This window comes from Xiphophorus hellerii, chromosome 2 (genome assembly GCF_003331165.1).
Source record: "Xiphophorus hellerii strain 12219 chromosome 2, Xiphophorus_hellerii-4.1, whole genome shotgun sequence".
Classification (NCBI taxonomy): Eukaryota; Metazoa; Chordata; class Actinopteri; order Cyprinodontiformes; family Poeciliidae; genus Xiphophorus; species Xiphophorus hellerii.
This window is the reverse complement of record NC_045673.1, coordinates 31,683,962-31,704,655: the sequence shown is the minus strand read 5'-3', so window position 1 is coordinate 31,704,655 and position 20,694 is coordinate 31,683,962. Positions and strand designations below refer to the sequence as shown.

Here is a 20,694-nt window from a genome sequence, read left to right as displayed (position 1 = left end):
ACATTCAGTTAATGAGTCACCTTAAAGTTCTTTGATGGTTGTAAAATAGCTGTGATGTTTGATTCTGGAGAGGAAAAAGTTTAAAATGTTTTTAGGTTGCTGGTAGCCCAAATTTAAAACGTCATCCTTGGGACTCGCCCGAGTCACTAAAACCTACCTGGTTCAATAACAAATGCAAGTTGTAAAATAGAGAACGAGCGACCGTTAACAGGTGTGCTCTGTGAAACTAGTTGGCTGTAGGCTGCTCAGTCTGGCTAATTCACAGGGGGAAGAAGGGTGGGACACCTGGATGTAGGCCGTCAGAAAACCAGGCGAATCGTTTCTCGAAACCAGCTTAAACAGAGTTTACTTCAGTTCTGGACAGGGTAAATCCCAGCAGATTTAGGAAACTCAATTAACCCGTTAGAAGGAGAGCTGGTAGCACATCTCCCCTCTCAGAAGAGGAAGCAGAGAGTGAGACAGTAGAGACAGAAGGGGGGGGGGGGTGTTGCGCAACAACACAGCTCAAATCGTGAGTTGAAGCAAGCTATGTTGGAGCTAAAGCAAAGTCAAATCCAAAAATGCTTAGCACAAGATGGCATAAAGTGGACTTTTAACCCTCCTTATGGAGCCCATCATGGTGGTGTATGGGAGCGCCTGGTGCAGGAAATAAAGAAAATACTGTGCTCCATCACAAACCAGCAAGTACTAGATGATGAAGGCTTGCACACAGTTTTATGTGAAGTGGAGGCTATATTAAATGATCGCCCCATTACACCTTCTTCTGAAGATCCCAATGATTTAGAGGCTCTTACTCCAAATCATTTACTCCAGTTAAAAGGTAAGCCTGTGCTGCCACCAGGTTTGTTCAAAAAGGAGGACCTGTACATGCCGAGACATTGGAGGCAAGCCCAATACATTGTGGACCTGTTCTGGAAACGGTGGGTGAAAGAATATCTCCCTATGTTGCAAGAGCGACGGAAATGGAACAAGACTCGCAGGAACTTTGCCACTGATAATGTGGTGCTTGTTGTTGACGAGGCTGCACCAAGAAATTCTTGGCCTATTGGACGCATCACAGAAACCATGGCAGATGCAAGTGGATTGGTTCGACGTGTGCGAGTCAAGACGAGAACAAATGAGCTGGAGAAGCCGATCAACAAGATATGTCTCCTGCTGGAGGCTGTGTAGAGACGACAGCAAATGTTTGTCTCCAACTGAGCTAAGTTCTGGAACCTCTAGCTCTACATTTACACTGATACTAATTTACTGACATGCTGAACATCTCATTCTACTACCTACACTTTTATACACACACAGACCATGCACATGGACAAGAGAAGAACGTGAAAGTCATGGAACATTGACTGTTTTTACCTTTTTTAATTTTTTCACTAAGAAGACATATGGACTTAAAAAAAAAAAAAAAGGAAAAAAAAATTGTATAACATGGATTACTGCATAAGTTAATGTTTAAATGAAGTATTTGTTAATAGAAAATATTGTTGAAGAGCTAAGTCTGCTAATGATATTAATTTTGCATTTGTTAATGGCCACTTATGCAGATGTTAGATGTAATTCTTGTACATGAATTAGGGGCCGGGATGTCGTGGCCATTTATGTAAAAGTTTTGTAGTTTATAATTTCTACCAATTTTGTTTTGTTCTTTGGGTAGTGGGAATATATTTAAGTTGATTTAGATTCAAAATTTGTAATTAATTTTTATATTTGGAATTATTTAGATTACATTGTTAATTGTTAGACCCGCCCACCAATTTGAGCAATTAAGAACACACCGGGTGCTGGGTGCTGGGTGGATTGTTTGGTGGATTGTTTGGTGAATGTCTGGTGTGGACGGGAGGTTTTTGTAGAATGATTTTTTGACCACTTGAACATTAAATTGAGAGTATTTTTCATTTCAACTAAGTTACAAGACCTTTTATTTAAACTTTAACAATAAATGAATAAGTAAAAGTGCGTACAAATCCGAAACCACCCTTTACCACCCACAGCCTTTATTGGAGTTTTTTTTTTGCTTTTTTTGGAACGAAAGGCTGCGACACTAATTTTATTCACAGAAATCTGATTTTATGACTAAACTGATTACATTTTTTGACATTTTCAGTTAATTTATGTTAATGTTTCTAATCCAAAAAAGATTTTAAGAGAAAAAAATGGTTTTCTATTAATTAAATGTATTAATTGTATTAAGTGTATTAATTAAATGTTACAAACCTGGACTTCTGTAAATTGTATAATAAACACTGATAAGGGTAAGTACATGTGAATTGAACATTATGTCTTCATTGTGTAAAATTCTCCGTCTCTTTCCTGTCCTGATGGAATCTCTTCTCCTGCTCATCATTCATTGATCAGATTCTCAGGAAACCGATCCAGATGAGAGAACAAGTCATGCATTTGATGCTCATGTTGCTCCATAGCTCAGAAAATTTACCTGATTGAGCAAAACCAATGTGATTTTTTGGATTCGTCTCATCAAAACGACCCTAAAACAGTGGAAAACCCCAGGCAATATTTGGGCTGCAGACCAGTGAAATCTTTCAGACATATCAATGAATCAATAAAAACAAGTCACAATGTTGTGATCTTCCCCTCCTGCTGCATACTGATTAATGTTGCCTACATATAGCTAATGTTGCCACATAGCTCCTGTGGTCAGTCTAGATGGGGCGCTCCAGTCCTCCAGAGCTCCTACCCTGTAACTTGTCTCTAACACACTTGAATCAAATGAATGGCTGCAGAGGTCAGTTGCTGCTGGTGAGGAAAGCCAGCCTTTTTACTCAGGCGTGTTGGAGCAGGGATCCATCTAAAAGTTGCAGCGTGGCAGCTCTCAAGGACTAGACATAGTCACAACTGGTCCAGCTCCAGGTGGCAAAAGCTAACCATAAATTTTGAAAAGCCACATGTCTAGATAATATTTTGGTGTGGTAGCCCTTCCAAAGTGGTAGCTTAGTCATAGTCGTCAGATCATAGAGTTAACAACCCTTTTGGACAGATTCTGTTTTTTGAGAATGATGTATGTCCAGGTTGGCTCGTGGTATGGACATTTGTCAAAGGACTGTAATATAATGTTTGGTAATGTCTTAAAGGGGACACTCTTGACTTGACCAACACAGAGGTCAGTAGAGCTTGTTAATCCAAAATTAATACACATTTTTCCACACTTTTCGCCTCAGCTAGGCAGTATCTGGGACACAAGGATTAATAACTGAAATACTCAACAGACTCTAAGGATTCACAACATGTATACCATACCCATACTGTCTGTTTATGGGAGATTATGAGCTGTGATTTGACATCACAGGCCAACCCTGTCAACAGCCTTCAAGTATTCCATGTCTGAGATCTTGACCCTGGATCTGACTTGGTTTCTGACCACTGCCTGTGATGCTTCCTGTTCCCTGATTGCTCTGATGTCTTTGCCTCTGTGCCTTCAACTCCCGCTTCAAGTCTCTGGATTCTGATCACTACCTAATGGATATTGAATCTCTTTTCGTTCATTGTCAAAATGACCAGTCACTTTCTCATGGTTAAATCAGACCATTGTAATGCTGCGTAAACAGGTTTACCTGGCTGGCAGAGTTTCTGGCCTGAAGTCTTTATCACTCTCAGCTTCCATCATATAGAATCCTGTTCTCTGATCCTGCAGGTGAAACAATCTCTGGTAAACAGACACTTTCCTCTCTCCCTCTGTCACAATATTAAGTCTCTGAAGAGGAGAGCCTGGGAAACCACCTCTTCTGGGTAAACCTTTTCTTCCTGTTCGACCATTACTTCCTGGTTGCCTATCCATCACTCGTCCTCCTATCTCTTCCTCAGGTCTGACCTGAAAACATGAAACACAAAATTGCTCCATTCCTGCTTGAACATTCTGATAAATAATATTGTCGTTAAAGACTGTTCAGTCTTTTCTGGGTTATGGTTTTCATTTTTGATCCTATGTGTACTAATATTGTTTCATGTGTGACCTTGGGGTACAGTTTCTGTTATGTGTGGAGAACCTTAAATCCTCTTTTTACCAGATCACACAGATACGTTTGTAAGAATTATCAGAGGCACTGTTGCAAATTAAATACAGTTTATTGGTTTCACAAGTTCCTTTGGACAAAGATAGTCCGTTTATTTTATTATACAAAAATGACCACATTAAAAGTAAAAGTCTATGATGGCCCTGGAAACCTCAAAGCTGACAGACAGTTAAAACCCAATTAGATAATGTTAGACTGTTTGGGGGAGGAATAATAATAAAGAAAACACAAATACAACTAAATGCACCTAAGTGTTCCCCAACAAAAACACACTCACACAAAAAGCCCTGGTGATACAGCAAAGGAAAGAAAAACTCCCCTTCCACTAGTCTCCTCAATCTGAATAAAATAGCGAGACAGCATAGGTCATTTTTATTGTTTAAAACAAGCCAGAAGGCTAGACAATAAAAACTCCCCTTCCTTCAACAAAACTAGCTAAAAGAACATGCTTTTAATCAATAATAACTATCCCCAAAAAAGAAAGAAATTCTAAACTAAAACAAAAAACTGAAACAGTAACAGGCCAACCTTCTTTAAAGCAAAACCAGTCAATGGTGCTCTGTACATCACTCTCTCTAGAAGTATCTGTCCTCTGCAGGAATCATCAGCCTGGGATCTGATCTCTTCAGCAATCTACCTGCTTTTAAATGTAACTTCTGATTACCTGTCTGGCTAACGAACCAGCTGCGCTCTGTCACGGTGTCTTCCAAATATGGGCAAAAGGAAGAATGCGCAACACTATACTTCCGGGACGAGATGCCCCGGCTACATATGGCTGTTGGAAGGCTTTTATTAGAGTTCGAAACTGAAGGAAGTTAGAAGAGGAGGAGACAAGGGAGACAAGGAACGCGATTAGGTGCAAAGGAATTTGCTCAAAAATCAGAGATCCACTAGGATACTGATCATATTGATGGATTTTCCTTGGAAAGTATGAAAGGCTGATTGTAATGATTGGTTATGGAAGCCCTCAACTGATGGGCAGTGCATCCGTCACACTGATTAAATTCACGACTGTTTTTCTTTCACAAAGTAAGTTTTTGATCAGTACAGATAAAGTCTACAATATATGAACCAGTCTCTAGAGATTTCCATTAGTATCACTTTCTTGTTACACTCAAAATGTTTTAATTTCAAAGTAACCTAACTACAAACAAAATACAGTTTTCTAATGACAATTTAAATTTTTTAGAGAACAAAGTTATAGAAACTAACCTGATTTTGTGTGAAAAAGCAACTGTCTTCTATTGTCTTTGGGGCAACATTTGCCATCATTTTGTTTGTTTTGTAGCCATTCAGAATTGGACTTTTTGGTGTATAAGCTCAAGCATTTAGTGAGTGTAAGCTTGAGGTCAACTGGAGGAGCATTCTCCTTCATGACATAATGGGAGAGAACAGACTTCATAGTCTGGTCAACAAGGCAGAAGCAAAGAACTCCTTGCCTGACTGTCACTATGGTGCTTTTATGTAAAACACCTTGTTTTATTTCTCATCTGTGTAAAGAATATTTTCCTGAAGTCTTGTTGATCATCAAAGTGATTTTTCAGGAAATGTAAGAAAAGCTTTTGTGTTCTTTTTCGTCAGTTGTAGTTTTCTCTTTGGATATCATGTGGATGCTATTTTTGCCTCCCTTTCTTTTTGTCTGTTTCTTATTGTTGAATCATAAACACTGGCTGTAACTGCAGCAGGTAAGGCCTTCAGGACTTTAGATGCTGTTCAGGATCTATGCCTCCTAAGTGTGACGTAGAAGTGTCGTGATCTGTGTTTTTCTGTGCGTTTATTTCGAGTTCTCTGTGTCTGAGTCTCCGTGTTGTCCTGTCTTCCCTTGATTAGTTTCCAGGTGTGTCTCATTCCCTGATTACCTCCTGTGTATTTAGTGTCACCTGTGTCTCTGCGTCTTTGTCGGGTCCTTGTCTAAGCTGTCATTTCGTTTTGCCTCTGTGTCTGTGTGCCCAGTTCGTCGTCTAGTCCTTCGTGAAACCGGTTGCTACCGGCGTCGAGCCCTGGCTACCGCTCGGCCATGCTCCCCGGTGTTTTTGGACTATGTTGGACTGTGTTATTCTGGACATTCATCATTAAACTACCTAGATTTCATCTTTACCTGGGTCTACAAGCGTCTGCCTCACCACCAACACCACCACTTTATGACAGAAGGACCCGACCAGATACAAGGTGAGGTCGCTATATTTTGGCCCAGATGGACCAGGAGGATTGGATCCAGCAGCAGTTGGAGTTGGCACAGAGGAATCTCTACAGGGATGTAGAGATCCTGCCTTCTCCGCTGCTGCTTTAGGAAATGGGACTGGACTCGGACTACACCCTCGCTACCCCGTCTCTTCCGGCAAACCTTTTTGAGCCCAATTCAGAGGAGGATTATACTTACCTGTTCAATCTGTTCAAGAGACACTCAGTTATTTTGGAGATAGTCTTTGAACTATATGACCAGTTCATTCAGAGCAAACACTCTCCTCCTGAGTTCGGTCCAGCCTCCACTCCAGTCGGCGTTCCAGCTGGCATTCCCGAGCCTCACGCCCCAGAGACTGCTCCAGCCACTTTCCCCATGGTGATGGGGTTCCAGGCGGCCTGCCTGGCTCCAGCCCGACAGGAGGCACGGTTAGCGGGTTTTCCTGCCCCAGTTAGTGGGTTATTGGGCCCAGTTAGTGGGCTACTTGAACATTTCAAAATGACAAAACCAAAAACAAACAAGATCTGTAAGGGGACAAAAGATTTTTTTAATGGCACTGTGTTAATGAAAAAAAAAAAAAAAAACAATTCTAATGTAAGAATATTCTTAAAAACATTTAATTTTTGGTGAATTATAATTTTGATTTTATGAGGCACAAGAATACTGAAACTATAATCTACATGAACATTATGTGTGATTAAAATTTACAGTCATTTATTCAGGACTGGTCAAGATATTTGATTTTAAAACCAAAAAGTAAATTTAGCAGAATTTGGGGGGCGGGGGGATGGATGGTTTAAACCACACGAAACTACAGTCCAGTGGGTTCTATCTGTGGGTTTTGTGTTTAATGCTTATAAGTTGTCTTTGTTGCCAAAAGTTGTTAAAATATGACTGACTGGTTGCTGTGGTTATTTTTTATTTAGCTGTTTTTCCTTTAACCATCCCACAGAGGGGAAACGGTATCATACTTAATGATAATGTTTCCCCCATAAGCCCACACAGAGGGGTTTATGGGGTCTACTGGACCCTATACGCTTTTTACCGTGTGTGCGGTCCCGGCGGGGTTGCACTGACCCCACGTGCGGTTTTACAAGGTTTTTGTGTGTGTTTGGTTTCAGGAACTCACAGGCTCCCAAAACAGAACATACAGGAGCTCGATTTTTTTCACAGATCTTGTCCCATATCTTACGGTCACCACAAAGCGAATATTTTAATAAATATGTTAAATATTTTTATGTAACTTGCATACCGCAACTTTAACTCTTGTTACAATGCAGGAAAGTTTCTGGTAAAGTTGCAGCATTGAGCAAAGAAAGATAAACAGCGCCACCTGGGATTATTATCCCCCAGAAAATCTAAATGAAAAACGACACAGGTTCATTCTGCTGGAAAAAGAGACACAATTCAAATAAGATCAACAGCATTTATTTAAGAATGGCACAATGAACACGTAGAAAATGTATGATATAACAAATTAATTTCCAATCCAATACAAAAAAAAAAATTAAGGGGAATTTAAAGTTTTAAATTCTCAACATTTAGGACCTTGGCCATGTTAAAATTAAAGGTGAGATAAAGTAAGACTGTTATTAAAATAAAAACATTATGCTTTAAAATAACAGGTAGTTCTTCCTTTTAAATCAGAGGAATAACATGATTTAAAACATGTTTGCCTATCCTCTCTCCAGAGTGAAGTTATTTCAAATTTTGCTGGGACAGAAAAACAACCTCAATCTGGAAGATTAAAGCTGCTACAAAAAGCTGCTTTGTAATAATGTGAACAACAAAAACATGAACAAAATGTGTAATTATTGAGTCAAGACAACCCTTTTGTTTAACTCAGGATACAACTTCAAGAAAAGTTGACTTTTGATGTTGTTGAACTTTAGATTCTGACCAGTAGGTGGTTGCAAGAGAAGTCAAAATGAAGCAGGAGTGAAATTTAAATGGAGGAAAAATAAATAGCACCTAAACTGATAGCAGTTAGAAAGGTTGAACAAAAAACCTGAAACAGATCAGTCATCCTTTACCAACCTAAAGGTTAAAAACTATGACCGAATGTGCTGGGTTTTTTTTTAATCAAAGAAACATGAGCAAATCAAGTGAGACTAACAAGTGGAGATTGCAGAAAAAGATGGAATGTAGCTTCAACTTTCAGTAACTCCGATTGTTCTGAGGGTTTCTGTGTATTTAACATGTACTGTTTTGATTTCAAACTATCGTTGTTACACAGTCCTGAAATAGACCTGAATTCAGCTTTCTTTTATTTGTTTTAACAGATAGAGTCCAAATCCTAAAGCCAACATGGCCACTGAGTGAGTAAAATGTGATTTTTTTGTGCTTTGTATTTTTAGACCAGCAGAACATGTATACTGTAGCTTCTGTTATGTTCAGAAAAAAAATTGTTGCCAAATTTTCAAAACATTTTAGATAATTTTACAGAACATTCTAAGCATTATAACAACTAAAAATCAAATCTAACTTTATACTTACTTCTACTATTTGCCCAATAAAATGAATTTGTTTCTGTGTGCAGGAAAAGACTGTCTGCTAGACGCAAGCACACTCTGAAGGTAAGCCCACATAATTCAGAATTATATGTGTGTGACCATGAGCTATGTAACTTTACTTGGTAAATATTAACACTTTAGCACAACATTCAATCCAAGAACACATATATTTATACTTGTGCCTGAACTCATTCGTGTTTTTTCTGAAGGGTCTTTTTCTTTTTGCAGAGCTGCATGCTTGTGGTCGCAAACAATTTGCTGGAGGCTGAATCTCAGGTGAAGGCCAAAGAGAGGGAGACGTTTCTGGCGGAGAAATGTCCTCCTTTGGATGTGCCGTATTCCAGGGAAGAACTAGTGGTGAGAAGAAAACCGTCAGAATATTCTCCTGGCATTGTAACGAGATACCTTCACGAAGAAGGCAAACGTTTTTCCTGACATGTTCTTGGATATAGATATGTTTTGTGACTTATTTGTGGGCCTTCAGATTGCAAAATTCTTAATAAAAATCTATTACATCTTTTCTAATTTTCTTTTGTTTTCAGGAACTTTGCAAGAAACTTCATCAGCAGATCAACATCAGTGAAGAGGAGAGATACTGCACAGAATTCAAACTGAACATGGTCCTCAATGAGGTGAGAACACCTCAGTCTGCTGGTTCTGTCTGGAGGGAAACCGGCCGTGATGTCACATGTTGAACTCACTCACAGAAATCTGCTCACAGTGATCATATTCAAAAACTACTTGAAACACATAAATAACATTTTAAAATCACGAACATACCAACATTCATGTGCCTAAAATTACCAAAGGAATGAATGGTGAACTTAACACATTTACATTAAATTGAATATTAAGTTGAATCTATGATTATTGAAAAATAAATAGAATGAGTAATTGTGATTTATGAATTAGTTTACCTGGATTTAAAACCAAATGAAAGATAATGTAAGCAGAACCCTAACACTAAATTGATACCTGACCATGGTGTAATTAAAACATTCTGAACTAGTTAAACTTTTTTTATTTTCACATTAACTTGAATCATCTTGTTTTTCATAATTTCAGAGAACTGTACAGGTGAGATTGTTTATACATTAGAAGAGATTGTTGGACATGAAAAAAAAATTCTTTCTAGGGATGCACGACATAGTAAGGCTTATTTGGCTGATAACTGATGTCAATACAGATATTTTTTTTGTATACCTACACTGTAAAAAAAGCCACTGTAGACTTTTCAGTAACTTACTGGCAGCAGGGTTGCCAGCCAGTTACTGTAATTTTTACGATAAAGTAATTACAGTAACTTTACAGTAACCTTACTATAATTTTTTTTTACAGTAGCCTTACTGTAATTCTATTAGTTTTACTGTAATTTTATTACAGTTTTACTGTAATTTTATTGCAGGCTTACTGTAATTTTTATTACTATCTTACTGTAATTTGATTACTGTTACTGTAATTTCTTTAAAATAGCACAGTGGTTATATAACATGACTACTGTAATTTCATTACATTTTTATCATAAAATTACAGTAGTCCTGTAGCAGAATTACAAAAAGTTGTCATTTTACAGTAGTTTATGAAACTGCAGACTTTGCTAGCTTTTTAAAAGTTTAAATGTGAACTTGCACTTAATTTAACAAACTCAATTTTTTTGTAATGAAAAAAATATACATGTATATTTTGTTGTTGTCAAACAGTTTTATTGAGGAATCAGACATGAAAATTGAAACAACAATACAAATTTGTCCTCTTTTTGATGTGAACATAGAACATAAAGACAATACAAAATGAAAACAAAACAAAAGTGACATAAATAAACGGGGACATTCTCAAGACCCACCCACCTCCCCTTTCCCTAGAACTTACATCTTATCACACCGTGAATCAAATAAAATTTTCTTCAAATAGAGTTATCAATATATTGCCAAAGGGGTTGCCAAGTACTATTGAATCGCTTTAAGTTATTTGCTAATGCGAAACGCATTATTTCCAGATGAGAGAGCCTTAACAGTTCCTCCAGCCACAATTTAACCGATGGAACCTCTGATTTTTTCCAGAACATCAACACTAGCTTATTTCCTATGATAAAGGCATAAGATAATAATTGTCGTTGGTATTCATTAAATTGAGAAGCTGAACAGAAACTCCGAGTACAATCAGAAGTGGGTCCAGCCTCAACTCTGTACGAAACATATCTGATAAAGTTTTGAATATGCCAGACCAAAATGGGGTTAATTTTGTACACAAAGAGTAAGAATGGAGAAGAGTGGCTTCTACTATATGGCATTTGTCACATAGTGGGGATGTGTTAGGGAAAATTTTATGTAGCTTCACCTTACAGTAATGAAGCTTGTGAATGATTTTAAATTGAATAAGACAGTGTCTAGAATTGGCAGAACACTTATGAATATTCTCTAGCGCAGCCTTCCAGAGTTCGTCACTTATCTCCGTTCCTAATTCCTGCTACCAGCCTAATAAGGCCCTGCATGGACGGCGAGGATCTGGATAATAACACATTGTAAATCTGGGAGATTAGATGTCCTTCCCCACCACCTGCCTTAAAGAGTTCATCAAATTCATTAGGTATTATATTCTCTAAAGTGCGCATGTGTTTTTTGACATATGCTCTGACCAATAAGTATCTAAAATGACTGTGTTTATGGAGACCAAATTTGGCCTGAAGTTGAGAGAAAGAGGCAAAATTACCACCCACCAACAGGTCACCAATAGTCCTGATGCCTAAATCTTTCCATTGTGTATAACCTGAATCTAAAGTGGAAGGGACAAGTGGGGGATTCTTTGCTATTGGTAATAAGGTAGATATAGATTCAATACCAAACTGGGATTTTAATGTTTCCAAATACGTATAGTACTGTGGATGATGGTTATTGTTGGATGCCAAGGTATCTATACTTGTTGGTGACAGAATAAGAGCACCAGTTTCATGAGGACTGCAGTCTTTCTTTTCCATGGTGATCCACTTGGATTGTGTAAAATTGCAATCTAGCCGAATTGTAATAAAGCGAAGCGTACAAGAGTAATAGTAAAATGAAAAATTTGGGTGGGCCAGTCCACCCTCCAATTTTGCCTTGCAAAGGTGAGCATTACTAATTCGGTGCGTTTTATAGTCCCATAGAAATGGAACGATTATAGAATCAAGTTTCTTAAAAAAATTCTTAGGTAAAAAGATGGGAATATTTTGAAACAGATAAAGGATCTGAGGGAGAAAAACCATTTTTATTGAATTAATTCTTCCTACCAGGCAGGGAAATGGGGAGAGATCTCCAAAACTGAATGTTATTTTGCAGCTTCACCACAAGGGGGGAGAAATTAACTTCATAAAGTGAATTAAAGTCCCTAGTAATCTCTATTCCAAGGTAGGTGAACTTATTATTAGCAATTTTAAATGGCATATTTTCCAAGATCGAAGAGTCTTTTTTTTTTATTTTTATATTTAATCTTTTATTTGGAAAGGCAAGTTGCAATTACATTGTACAATTCAACTTCCAACACAGTGGAAGTATAAGAAGGAATAGCATAAGCCAATCCAGGTTTTTTTTTTTTTTTTTTTTTACAGTAACCAAACAACCATAAAGAAGAGTGAGTGGGGGTAGAGAGGGGTCAGATCTGATTCTTCTTAAGTTAGGAGAAAAAAAGAAAAAGAAAAGAAAACACAATCAAGAGCATCATTTTGCCATAATCCTAAACCAGGGTACAATACACAGCACAACAATATTTGCATGTGATTGACATATTTAGTCCACAGGAATTACTGATTTCACATAGTTTGTCCATTTAGACCAGATCCTGAAGAACGATTCCCTTCGACCTTGAACAGAAAAAGATAACTTCTCCAGAATGTAAATGTCCTGTACAATATTGACCCAGTCCTCAACTGTAGGTGCTTCAGGCTTTAACCATTTTCTAGTGATTGACTTTTTGCTCGCTGCCAAAAGCATTAACAGCAGTTTTTTATCATCCAGATTCCAATTATCAAATGAAATGTTTCCTAAATATAGGGATTCACATTTACATGGGATTCTTTCAGTAAAGATGTTATTTAGGTGGGAACACAATTGCTCCCAAAAAACTTTAATCTCAGGACAACCCCAGAAGATGTGATGATGATTTGCCCCGTTTGTTCCACAGAGTCTCCAGCATGTGTCTCCGCTGCCCCGATGTTTTTTCTGAACTGGAGTTACAAAATATCGAACAGTGTTTTTCCAGCAGAACTGTCTCCATGTATTGGAGCTCGAGGTCATCCAGTGTAATTTGTTAATCTGTTCCCAGTCTTCAGTTGAGATGGATAGGTTTCCTTCTTTTACCCACTTGTTTCTTATGTAGTTTGTGTCACCTTGTTTAGAGGATAGAATACCATTGTACAGCAAGGAAACAAGTTTCTTGCATGAACCTGACTTCAACAAAGACAAAAACACCTTAAAAAGTCCAGGTTTGGCTGTTTCCCAATTGTCACGCATATTTTGGTTAAAATAAGCCCTAACCTGTAGATATCTAAAGAAGTCGTCCCTCTCCAGCCCATTAGATCTCTGAAGTTCTTCAAAACTCTGAAACACCCCCTTCTGGGTAAATGTATAGTAAGTGGTTAGTCCTTTTTGGATCCATCCTCTAAATCTTCTGTCAATCTTGTTCGGCTTAAAAGCTGAATCAAAGGCACACCATCTGAATATTTTTATCTGGTTACCCAATCCACAAATTTTAATTACCCTTCTCCAAGAATCCAGCATTGTGTGTAGCATTGACTCATGTGGTATATTCAGCCCCTCCTGTAAATCCTTGTCCATTAGCACTGATATTAAAGGTATTCCTTCCACTGTTGTTCCTTCCAAATCTTTCCACCTTGCATCGTAGGATGGAGAGCTTAGACAGAGCAGTGGTCTTAGCTGAGCTGCAAGGTAATAAATCTGTAGATTGGGAAGACCCAGTCCACCTTTCTCTTTCTTTAACTGCAGCGTTTTATACCTAACCCTTGCCTTTTCCCCCTGCCAAATATATTGAGATATTAATCTTTCCCACTCTATGAAACGCCTTTCTGATATCCAGATAGGTAAACATTGAAACAGATATAGGAAGCGCGGGAGAATGTTCATTCTGACCGACTCCACTCTGGAGTGTAAATTTGAGAAAGGGATCAGATTCCACCTCTGTATGTCAGATTTCAGATTTGAAATTAGGGGCCCATAGTTGGCATAAAAAATCCTGGAAAAATCCTTGGGCAAAGTGACACCTAAATATTTTATGGATTCTGCTTCCCAGTTCCAATTGTACAGGCTCCTAATATTGTTCTGTGGGTTATAGTTTATCGTTAAAACCTGAGTCTTGGTAATGTTTATCTTGTAACCAGAGAGCGAACCATATTCCTCGATCGCCTCCATAAGTACAGGTAGAGTTTGAGCTGGGTTTGTTATGGTTAACAATAAATCGTCCGCGAACAATGACAACTTTTGTTCCCCAGATGTCATGTGAACTCCAGCTATGTCTGTCCTCTGTCTTATCCACTGACTTAACGGCTCTATGAAAAGGGCGAAGAGGAGCGGCGAAACACAGCATCCCTGCCTTGTACCCCTTTCCAAAGTAAAGGGATCAGATAGGTCTCCGTTAATTTTAATCCTAGTCGATGGTTTATTGTACAAAGCTGCAATGACATCTATTATGGTCTGGTGGAACCCGAACCTGGACATAACTTTGTAAAGAAAAGACCATCTGACCGAGTCAAAGGCCTTCTCCGCATCCAGACTCAGTACAAGAGTCTCTATTTTTTGTTGAACTACATGATTTAGAATATGCAAGGTTTTTCTGATGTTATCCTGTGTCTGTCTCTGTCTGATGAAGCCTGTTTGGCAGTGGTGGGAAGTAACGAAGTACAAGTACTTCGTTACTGTACTTAAGTACAATTTTCATGTATCTGTACTTTACTTAAGTAGATTAATAATGGGTACTTTCTACTTTTACTCCACTACATTTTACAGTAAGTATCTGTACTTTCTACTTCACTACATTTCTACAAAAGTGTCGCGTTACTCGTTACATCCAAGTCGCACTGCTCTCTTTTTGTCCGTTAAAATATGAAGTTCAGGGACTTTAAGGTGGCGCCGTAAAATCCAAGCAATAACGTGACTTAGTGTCTGTTGTCACCCATCGCCTCCCCCTTTATTAGCACGCGGAGCTCCAGACATGCGCAGTGGTTTCCTCTGAGCGGGAGAAGATGTCTAACTAATCGATAATAGCTGCATAAATCATAAGATATGACGACATGTAAAACCAGCAGCGCTTCGCTTTCACAGACGGTGGGACTTTGTCCAACTTTTAGCGTCACTTGGAAGGAAAGCTTAAAGAAAGGTAAGATCTGTGGACGTGATGCTAGCAAAGCTAGCTGTACTGAGACACATCATCTGCGATGAAAAAAAGTTGTCACTCATGCGCTGAATTATTGTGTGGATTCAGGAACGATCCAATTCTTCTGGACGGATCTTTACTAAGGTTGATGGGACTGAAGCCTCACTGAGAGCCGTTCTTTGTTCTTGTATACACTGCAATAGCTATATATAGCTATATATATACTGCTCAAAAAAATAAAGGGAACACTTTAAGTGTTAAACACCTGTTTAAGTGTTCCCTTTATTTTTTTGAGCAGTGTATATATATATACACACACACACACACATTTATTTAATTGCCGAATAAGTAAAAGTTGAACGTATGAACACAGAGCATGCTCATTGATTGATTTTGTCTCCTGTCATGGTGGCAAACATGCAGTGGGAGGGAGGATGAGAACAGTCATGGTGCTCCTTCTGCCTGTTGCGCCGTTGGACAGTGTTCATAGTGTTGTTGCAATTACAGTTAATTGCTATGTTTCATGGTTTAATGGTGCAGACAGTTGTGGTTTCTGACATGGGCAATATGGGCAACCGCCCAGGGCGTTATTTTTATAGGGATGGCAGGCGACCTCTGCGGATTGTAGCACAGCGATGAAAGCAAAACAGAATGAAATGAGTTGTAATTGATACTGGTTAAATATATTTCAGCTCTAAGTATTTATATCTAGGTGTTTTTATGGAAATGTGGATCTTTCAGATCAATCTGAGAACCAATTTTGATAGGTGCACTTCATTTTATTGTGTCATGTAGCGCAGGGCACTGGTCTTGGTCTCGTGTTCAGTGGTCTTGACTACAACTCTGCTACGTGGCTCCTCGATTGCATGTCTTCCCCCCACACCTTCGTTCCATCCCCTTTCAGTTGGATTTATTTCTAAATAAATGTCACTAATGAAGTTCATGCTACGTTAGGATAGGAAATGAGATGTTTCCATCCCTGAAATTATGATGCATAGAATCACATATCTAAGTCTAAACTCTTACAGAGAATAAACACAATAAGAACATGTTTAATCTGTGACATTGTTTATTAAAATGGCACATTTATGATGTATTCAAATTAAATACTATCGGCACACTTAATGATATTAGCGATTAGGTTATGTATTCAGCAAGTACTTTTACTTTTAATACTTAAGTATTTTTAAAAGCCAGTACTTTTTTACTTTTACTTAAGTAAAATGTTAATGTGGTACTTTGACTTTTACTTGAGTACATTTTTGCCTGTGTATTTGTACTTTTACTTAAGTACATTTTTTGAGTACTTTCTCCACCACTGCTGTTTGGTCCTTATGGATTATCACTGGCAAGATGTTTTCCATTCTCTGTGCGATTATGGCAGTAAATAATTTATAATCAATATTTAGCACACTTATTGGCCTATAGTTTCCGCATTCCAGCTTATCCTTTCCCTCCTTTGGAATTAGCGAAATAATTGCGTCTCTCCATGAGGGAGGGATTATTTTCTTTTCCATTACATTGTTAAAAGCTCTTAGTAAAACAGGGACTAGCTGATCTTGCGTTTCTTTGTACCACTCGGAGGTAAACCCATCCGTTCCTGGAGATTTCCCCCCTTTCAACTTTCTGATCACTGATCTTAGTTCTGCTTCAGTTATTTCTGATGTTAATTGTTCGTTTTGCTCGTCTGTAATGTTGGGCAGAGAGAGTTGGGAAAGGAATGTATCTATTTGCTGTTCATTATTCAATTTGGGTTGGGAATATAGGGTTTGGAAAAAATCTCTAAAGCATTTTTGAATCTTTTCTAGGTTTGTTTCAACCCTATTTGTGTATATATTCTGTATTTTGTGAATAGTTCTATCAGCTTGTTGTTTTCGTAATTTAAATGCTAGGAGCTTCAGAGATTTTCCCCCTGCTTCATAATATTTCTGTTTAGTGAAGAGAAGTTTCTTTTGTATTTCTTGTATGTTTAAATTATTCAGTTCTTTTTTCACCATCTCAATTTTAGCTCTTGTTGCCCTCTTGAACGTTTTGGAGTGTTCTTTCTGAAGTTTTTTTAGTTCCACTTCCAATTGAGTTTGTTTTTGTTGTCTAATTCTCTTTTCGTTGGCGGAAAAGGCTATTATTTTCCCCCTGACTACCGCCTTTAGAGCATCCCAAAGTATTGCCGGACCCACCTCTTTATTATCGTTCTCTTCCAAATATCTTTTGATTTCAATTTTCATTTTCTCCTTAAAGATTGTACTATTTAATAAGTTTGTATTTAGCCTCCAGAGCGTGGATCTGCTTTTTTTCAGCTAGTTGAAGGGAGCTATAGATTGGGCTGTGGTCTGAAATTGAACTATATCCGATCTCCCAATTTTCTAATCTATGCACATCTTTTTTAAACATGAAGAAATAGTCTATTCGTGAATATACATTGTGGAAAGAGGAATAATGTGTGTAGTCTCGACTGGTTGGATTCTTATCCCTCCATACATCCACTAATCCCAGTTCCATCATATTTTTCATTCTTTTACTAATATTTTTTGAGTTTGTTTTCCCATTTGATGAGTCCAGATTTGGGTTTAACCTAATATTAAAGTCCCCAGCACATATCATTACACCCTGACTTTTTGTTGCTGCTAATTCAAGTATTTTCTTATAAAATGACCAGTCGCTACCAGGTGGGGCATAGACACTAACAAGACTTATCATAATGCCATCTATTATTCCTGTAATTAAAATATAACGACCCTCCCTGTCTTTATGTTCTGCAACATGTTCATAATACAAGGAGCTAGATATTAAAATCGCAACCCCTCTTCGCTTCCCGAAGCTGTGGGAAGAAAAATATACAGATTTAAACCCCATCTTGTTCAGTTTGGCATGGTCAGAGTCATCTAGATGGGATTCCTGAAGCATCGCTATGTGAACTTTCTCTTTTCTGAGTTTAGATAAAACTCTCCATCTCTTAATTGGATTATTTATGCCATTTATATTGAAAGAAACCACCTTTAACTGTGTCCTCACCATTTGTGTAATTTTCTCCGCCATGTCACAGATGACCCTGAAGATCACCCACCACTCACTAGAACTAGTATAAACAGAATGTAAACAGGTGAACCAGAAACAAACAGGTAAACAGGAACCATGAAAAAACAGAACATGTTCAACATCCAAAGCAGGGGTCTGTTGACTAGACCCTGTTGGGCCTCTTGGAAGCAGCCCAGAAGGGAAAAACCTCCCATATCTTTAAGGAGGGCCCTTACAGGTGGCAGCAGCCCAAATAAGAGAGAACCCCAAACAAACCTTTTTTAAAGTCCCATCATTCTTAAAACAGCCCTTTATGCACTTATCTCTGAGAGGAAAAAACCAGGGAGGGAAAATGATGTATCCTTCAGTTCTCAGGTCGCAGGTGGAGATGTTCTTCTGAAAGCCCGGAGCCTCTCTTTGTAAGTTTCTCCTCTTGTAGAATCGGAGGAGCCTTTCTGTTTCCTACCCTCCTTTCTGCTCCAGGACAGCCGCTCAATCTGCTCCTTCAGAGAAGCTGGAGATCTGATGACTTTAACTTTGTAGCCCCTTTTAGCCATGTCCTCGGTGGTTTCCTCAATGGTGTTGTAGGTTCTGGACCCTTCTTTATGTTTCACTCGCAGCCTCGCAGGGAAGAGTGTCTGAAACGGAACCCCGTTCTCTTTCAGGACCCTCTGAACCTCGGTGTACTCTCTGCGCTTTCTGAGGATGGCTGGTGGATAATCATGATCCAGATTAATTTGTTTTTCACACCAGACAAATCCCTTACGCTGCCAAGCCTTGCGAAGCAACAGCTCTTTATATTTGAAAGTCAGAAATTTCACAACGATGGACCGTGACTGGGATCCCTCCGGTGGCTGCGGTCCCAGCGCCCGATGTGCTCACTCAATCTGCATGTCTGGCCCGCTGTCCTCCAGACCGAGCCCCTCTTTAAGTAAAGTTTCCACAAATGCAACCACGGATTCACAGTCCTTTTCAGCCCCCTCTGGAACACCATAGATCCTGATATTCTCTCTCCTGGAACGGCTCTCCAGGTCTACCAGCTTATCTTCCAGACTCGTGTGTAGCTTTAGCAACTCTGCTACCACTTCCTCCGTGTTTTGAGTTCGCTCCTCCGTCTTCTCCAACCGCTCCTCTACTTCACTTATCCTTGCGTTTGCTTTTCGTATTTCCTCTTTAATAGTCGAGAGTTGTTCCTTTGTTTCCTGGCGGAACCCTCTCAGTTCTTCCAATAAAATTTCTAGGCTAGCCATTCCGTCCTATTAGCTTAAAGCTACGATACGTTAGCTGTACCTGTTCGTGAAGTTTTTCGTCCTCCCTCTTCTAATTTTATTGTCGTTGGGGCTTCGTTGTCGTCTTACTCCCTCTAAATGGCTTTCGCAAGGCAATATTACTCAGCTGAATGGGAGTATTTCAGTAATTTTTCCGGTCGCCTTGGGAGTTTCTCTACTGAGCAGCCATCTTTACGGTGTTCCGGCCGGAAGTCCCCAAGATCGAAGAGTCTTTGAGCTTAATTGGCATCATCTTCTTCTTTAGATTTTAACGGCAGCTTGCATCCATTTACGTTGCACTAATTAATTGGCATCAGTTCACTCTTAGACCATTTGATCCTATAACCAGAAAACCGCCCAAACTGAGATTGTATCTAGGAGCGTTGGTATAGTACACTGAAGATTGGTTATGAACAATAAGATATCATCTGCATATAAGAAAAATTTATTTATAGTCCCTTTAGTAATGTATCCCTGTATAAGGGGGTTGGCACAAATTGATTGTGCAAGGGGTTCTAGGGCTAAGGCAAAAAGTAAGAGTGAGAGCGAGCAGCCCTGTCTGGTGCCCCTATGTAATTGAAATGCAGGAGATAGTGTCTTATTAGTGACAATTCTAGCACAAGGTTTATGATAAAGGATTTTTAACCATTTTTCAAAGTGTTCACCAATATCGTATCTTCTCAGGGTTGCAAAAAGGTAGGGCCATTCTACAGTATTTGGTCAAAGGCCTTTTCCGCGTTGAGGGAAAGGATAGCCAAATCAGAAGTTTCTTCCCTCTGAGAGTAGATCACATTATAAAGACGTCGCAAATTAAAGAAAGAGTGTCTGTTTGGTATATAACCCTTCTGATCGGGATGAATTAATTTATCCATTAATAAAGTCAACCTTTAGTTAGAATTTTGGCTAGTATCTTTTGATCATAGGTTAACAGTGATATTGGCCTGCAATTACCTACTTTCTCAGGATCCTTATCCTTTTTTGGTATTAGTATAATAGTGGCTTCTCTCATAGTAGGCGGTAGGATAATATCTGAGTTTGCTTGGGTGTACATTTTTAGCAAATAAGGTGATAAAAGGACACTAAATTCTTTATAAAATTCGGATATCCATCAGAACCAGCCGTTTTCCCACTTTTTAGTGATTTAATAGCAACCTGAATATCTATGCATGAGAGATTTGCATTAAGAGAGCTCCTGTCTTCCTGAGTTAAAGTTTGGAGATTACAACTATCTAAAAACTTCTGTATAATTAAATCATCTTTTACAACATTGGAGGAATACAATGATTCATAAAACTGTTTTAATCTATAATTAATGTCTTTGTGTGAGGTTA

At 38.6% G+C, this 20,694-nt stretch overlaps 1 protein-coding gene across 2 annotated transcripts in view; it reads left to right on the top strand.

Annotated features, from left to right (window-relative positions):
* LOC116709304 (troponin I, fast skeletal muscle-like) overlaps window positions 1-20,694 on the top strand; it is a 38,898-nt gene that overhangs the window by 8,812 nt on the left and 9,392 nt on the right. For both annotated transcript variants that reach the window (XM_032547743.1, XM_032547747.1), the window contains exons 2-5: window positions 8,493-8,528; window positions 8,750-8,786; window positions 8,952-9,080; window positions 9,266-9,355. In XM_032547743.1, the coding sequence (XP_032403634.1) occupies window positions 8,518-8,528; window positions 8,750-8,786; window positions 8,952-9,080; window positions 9,266-9,355 (267 nt within the window). In that variant the 5' untranslated portion in view covers window positions 8,493-8,517. The remainder of the gene's footprint in view (window positions 1-8,492; window positions 8,529-8,749; window positions 8,787-8,951; window positions 9,081-9,265; window positions 9,356-20,694) is intronic.